We start from the raw sequence: 4215 nt of genomic DNA, 5'->3' as shown, positions 1-4215 counted from the left end.
ACTTAAACCAGACGAGACGAAAACAGTACAGACGAGTCGAGATGACGACAGGACGAGTCGACCCAACCCAACCGAGACGAGCAGACGACTCGAAGCGACAGGATGAGACGACAGGCGACAGGACGAGTCGACACATTCTAGTCGACACGAAAGGCGGAATGACTCGACATGCTTAGTCGACTTAGGTCCAGTCGACACGAAAGGCGGTGCTAGTCGAGACGCCTCGTGTCGACTCAGACTTCAGATTAGGAAAGAATTCCTTTTTGTTATTTCTTTTTTGGATTTGGTTATTTCCTTTTAATTAGACTTAGAGTTTCTTTTTTTATTAGAGTTAGGATATATTTAGTTGGTTATAAGTATTAGTTCCTTTCGTAAATTGTAAATTAACTTTTCAATTATTCAATTAAGAGAATTTTCTCTTTGTTTTGTTCTCAACTTTGAGAAACTTAGAGCTTGTGGATTCAAGCTCGTGAAATACATGCTGTTGTCAGGGCTCGTCGGTATCGGAACGATATCCGATCGGCCTCCCCGTTTCTACGTTTGCGTCAAAAAAGAATTTATTACAAACATAAACCCCAAGAAAAAAGAGTCAAAAACATCATGGAAGGCGTCGTCACTCCCAAAGTCCTAACTACTCTACTAAAGGGGTGTTCGTTTCAAATCCTATAATTTTAGGATATGGCTTTCACCATGAGATTTGAAATCCATAAGTTTTTTAACATAGGTTGAGATTTCTAAAATATTATTTGTTTCATCAATATTTTGGGATATGTAATCGTATAATTTGTATTTTGTTTGTTTCAAACTTAAATTGTAGCACTATAAATATTTATAAATTGAAATCTAGTCTAAATCCTCTCTCAAATAGGGGATTTCACAAATTCTATAATATATTAGTTTTTTATTATTTGGGTATTCAATATCCCAAAATTTATTTTGAATCAAACAAATGTTATGAAATCCATAAACTAAAAAAATCCACTTTTCATCCTAGAATTTGCAATCCACCCTATATCAAAAAAAAAGTTGAAACAAACACCCCCTAAACAAATCCTTGGCCACCATGTGCACGTGGAGGGTCTCCTTTCAACTGCAGATATTTATTAATAGGGTTATTTGCATATGTACCCTTTACATCATGGTTATATACGAAAATACCTTTTAAATCTTAACATTTGCAAAATTATCCTTCAAATGATTGATTTTGGCAAAAATTATCCTCAAAGTAATTAATTATCCTTGAAGTTGATGATTTGTTAATTTTAGAATTTTTTTCTCAAAGTTGATTAATTTTTTGTCAAATATTCATGATGTAAGGGTTTTGTATGCAAATATCCTTACTAATATTTAGATGTTTATGACTAATTGTATTTGATTATACTAAACACTTTATCATAATATTATGATTTATTATTTAATAAATGATATGCCATTGTGAGAAGCAAACAATTCGCACTAGGGAATTCGATCCGAAAAATTAAAAATTCAACTCTTTGGAAACCCAACAGTTGTTAGTTATTACTCATGATCATATCAAAAATAAAAAAAAAGAGTTTTATAGTAAACACCACAAACTTAATAAAGTGTTTGAATCATTCAAAAACTTTTGAGGAGAGCAGAGGATAGCTTAAGCCACGGGCTTTCCTATTTCCCGGTGCATACACATTCAATACACGCGCTTTTAGAGAGAGAAACAAGAGAGAGAGAGAGAGAGAGAACAGAGAGCTGACTTTTTTTCATCACTAAATGCTCCTTGCTGTCTTCATGTTGACTCTACTTTCAGTTGGCTCGTAGTCAGTGGCTCTCTTTGCCTATAAATCTCAGCAGAATCCGGAGCCTTGGACGCTTGTCTCTACTACTACTGAGGAAAACTTGAAAAAAGTCCAATTTGCTTAATATATTTATTTGTAGAGTTACTTCTCTGTTTCAAACTCAAAATTCTCAATGGGGAGGCCGCCTTGCTGTGATAAAATTGGAGTGAAGAAAGGTCCATGGACTCCAGAGGAGGACATAACTTTAGTCTCATATATACAAGAGCATGGTCCAGGCAATTGGAAATCTGTACCAATTAAGACTGGTTAGCGAGCTGATTTTCCTCAATTTTTTGATATTTTTTTATTTGATTGATTTTGAAAAAAAAAAATTTAACATTAATACAGAATACCCATTTGGGCTTTTCTTAGATTTGTTGTTTTTTGCATGGAAAAGGGTGTTTAGATTTTGGTCGAATGAAATCTGATGGTGCTCTCTTTTTGGCTCCAACTAATTTATTTGTTTTCATGATACTTAGTTTTGGCTTTTAATTGATTAATTTCCGCTTAATTTTGAACAAGGATCCAAAAGGGTCATTTGGGCTTTTCTCAGATTGGTTCCGTTTCTTCTTGTAGTATTGTTGTGGTCCAAAATGATCCAGAGAGAAAAGGGTATTTAGATTTTGGTGGAATGAAGTCTCAGGGTGCTCTGTTTTTGGCTCTAGTGAACCATTTGTTTTTTTTTTCTCACAGAAAACTGATTATTTATTTATTTATTTATTTTATTTGAATTTCTTTTATATGTAGGGTTGTTGAGATGTAGCAAGAGCTGTAGACTGAGATGGACAAACTACCTAAGGCCAGGGATCAAGAGAGGAAACTTCACTGATCAAGAGGAGAAGCTCATAATACACCTCCAAGCTCTCTTGGGCAACAGGTAAGCTCATTAAGAACACCGAAATTTTCATTTTATTTTCAGTTTTGGTATCATCAAAGTCCTCAATTTGAAGGTTCAATAGGAAGACAACCTTTTCAATCATTAGTTATTAGTATATATTGAAGGGTTGTCTAGTCATTTTCAGTTATACAAAAAAATAAATAAATCCTTTTAAATAAACCCCAATTAGGTGATAAACAATGCAATCACCATCATTGCATATTTATCGAATTTGGTGTTAATGTTTGCCGTCAAATTTGGGGTTGCATCAACTTCAAATTCTGATATTCCCCAATTCACATAAACGCTATCAGAGCAATCCAGATTCAAATCTCGATTTATTTACACTGATCTTAATCTGATCATGTATGCAGGTGGGCAGCAATTGCTACTTACCTCCCAGAGAGAACAGACAATGACATCAAGAATTACTGGAACACCCATCTCAAGAAAAAGCTCCAAAAACATGAAGCAAACAACGCCAACAAATCAAAAGGGCAATGGGAGAGAAGACTGCAGACTGATATAAACTTAGCCAAACAAGCTCTTCAACAAGCATTATCACTAGACAACACCAAGCCCACCAACAACTCAATCACAATTCCTTCTTCTTCTTCTTCTTCGACCTACGCTTCGAGCACCGAGAACATATCGAAGCTTCTAGAAGGATGGATGGGCTCAGTGAAACCTAGCAGTGTTGGTTTGGCCAATTCAGAGTCGACTGAGTCGCTTGTGTCGGAGGTGTCAGAGACCGAGAGCAAGCCAAGCTTGGGAGATCAAGTGCCCTTGGCAATACTTGAGAATTGGTTGTTTGATGATAGTTTTGTTGGAGGCAGTGAGGGTTTGTTTGGTTTGTCTATAGAAAATGGATGTGGGATGTATTAATGAGCCTGTTGTGGTTTTGTGCAGGTTTTAGAACTGAGCTAATGAGTATTGTTGTGCACTGATGAGAAGTGTAAATTACTTAAGAAGTTTATGCTAGTAGATAAATGTCATATATATATGAGTATTTCTAGTTGGTATTAGAGGTAACCATCTTTTGTTAGACTTGTTTCTCTCTCCTCCAATTTTTTCTTTTATTCTTAAATAGGTGAGAAATTAGTGTTGCTAGGTAAGATTAGTAAGTTTGAGTAATAGTTAGGCCCAATATTGAATCATGCTCTAGTTATAGGAAGTGAAGACTCTGAACTCCGAGTCCACTCTTAACTGAATGTATGTAGATTTGTAAATGAAAGACAATTTACAAATGAATTGGCCTTTCAGTTGAGAAACTATCCAGTTACTCTTGTTCACTGTATAGCTGGTGTATAATTAAGAAACTGCCCTTTTTTTTAATCCAATCAAGAGGAAAAATTAGTGTATTAATTGATCCAAGAATTCTTCTCATTTTGAACATTGACTACCCAGTGAACAGAATTCATTGGATAGACCAGACTGAAGAGAATTTACCTCGACGGAGCTCGTCGTCGACGTCGTCGGAGCCCTCGACTGCGACGGCGAGGGGGGCGACGAGGACTGGAGAACGGC

At 35.8% G+C, this 4215-nt stretch overlaps 1 protein-coding gene across 1 annotated transcript; it reads left to right on the top strand.

Moving 5' to 3' along the window:
• LOC109850745 (myb-related protein 306-like) lies at positions 1845-3708 on the top strand. Its single transcript, XM_020420810.1, has 3 exons — positions 1845-2077; positions 2559-2688; positions 3063-3708. The coding sequence occupies exons 1-3, from the start codon at positions 1945-1947 to the stop codon at positions 3571-3573; spliced, it is 774 nt and encodes a 257-aa protein (XP_020276399.1). The 5' UTR covers positions 1845-1944; the 3' UTR covers positions 3574-3708.

Source organism: Asparagus officinalis, chromosome 7 (genome assembly GCF_001876935.1).
Source record: "Asparagus officinalis chromosome 7, Aspof.V1, whole genome shotgun sequence".
NCBI classification, from domain to species: Eukaryota; Viridiplantae; Streptophyta; class Magnoliopsida; order Asparagales; family Asparagaceae; genus Asparagus; species Asparagus officinalis.
This window is presented reverse-complemented; position numbering and strand designations above follow the sequence as displayed.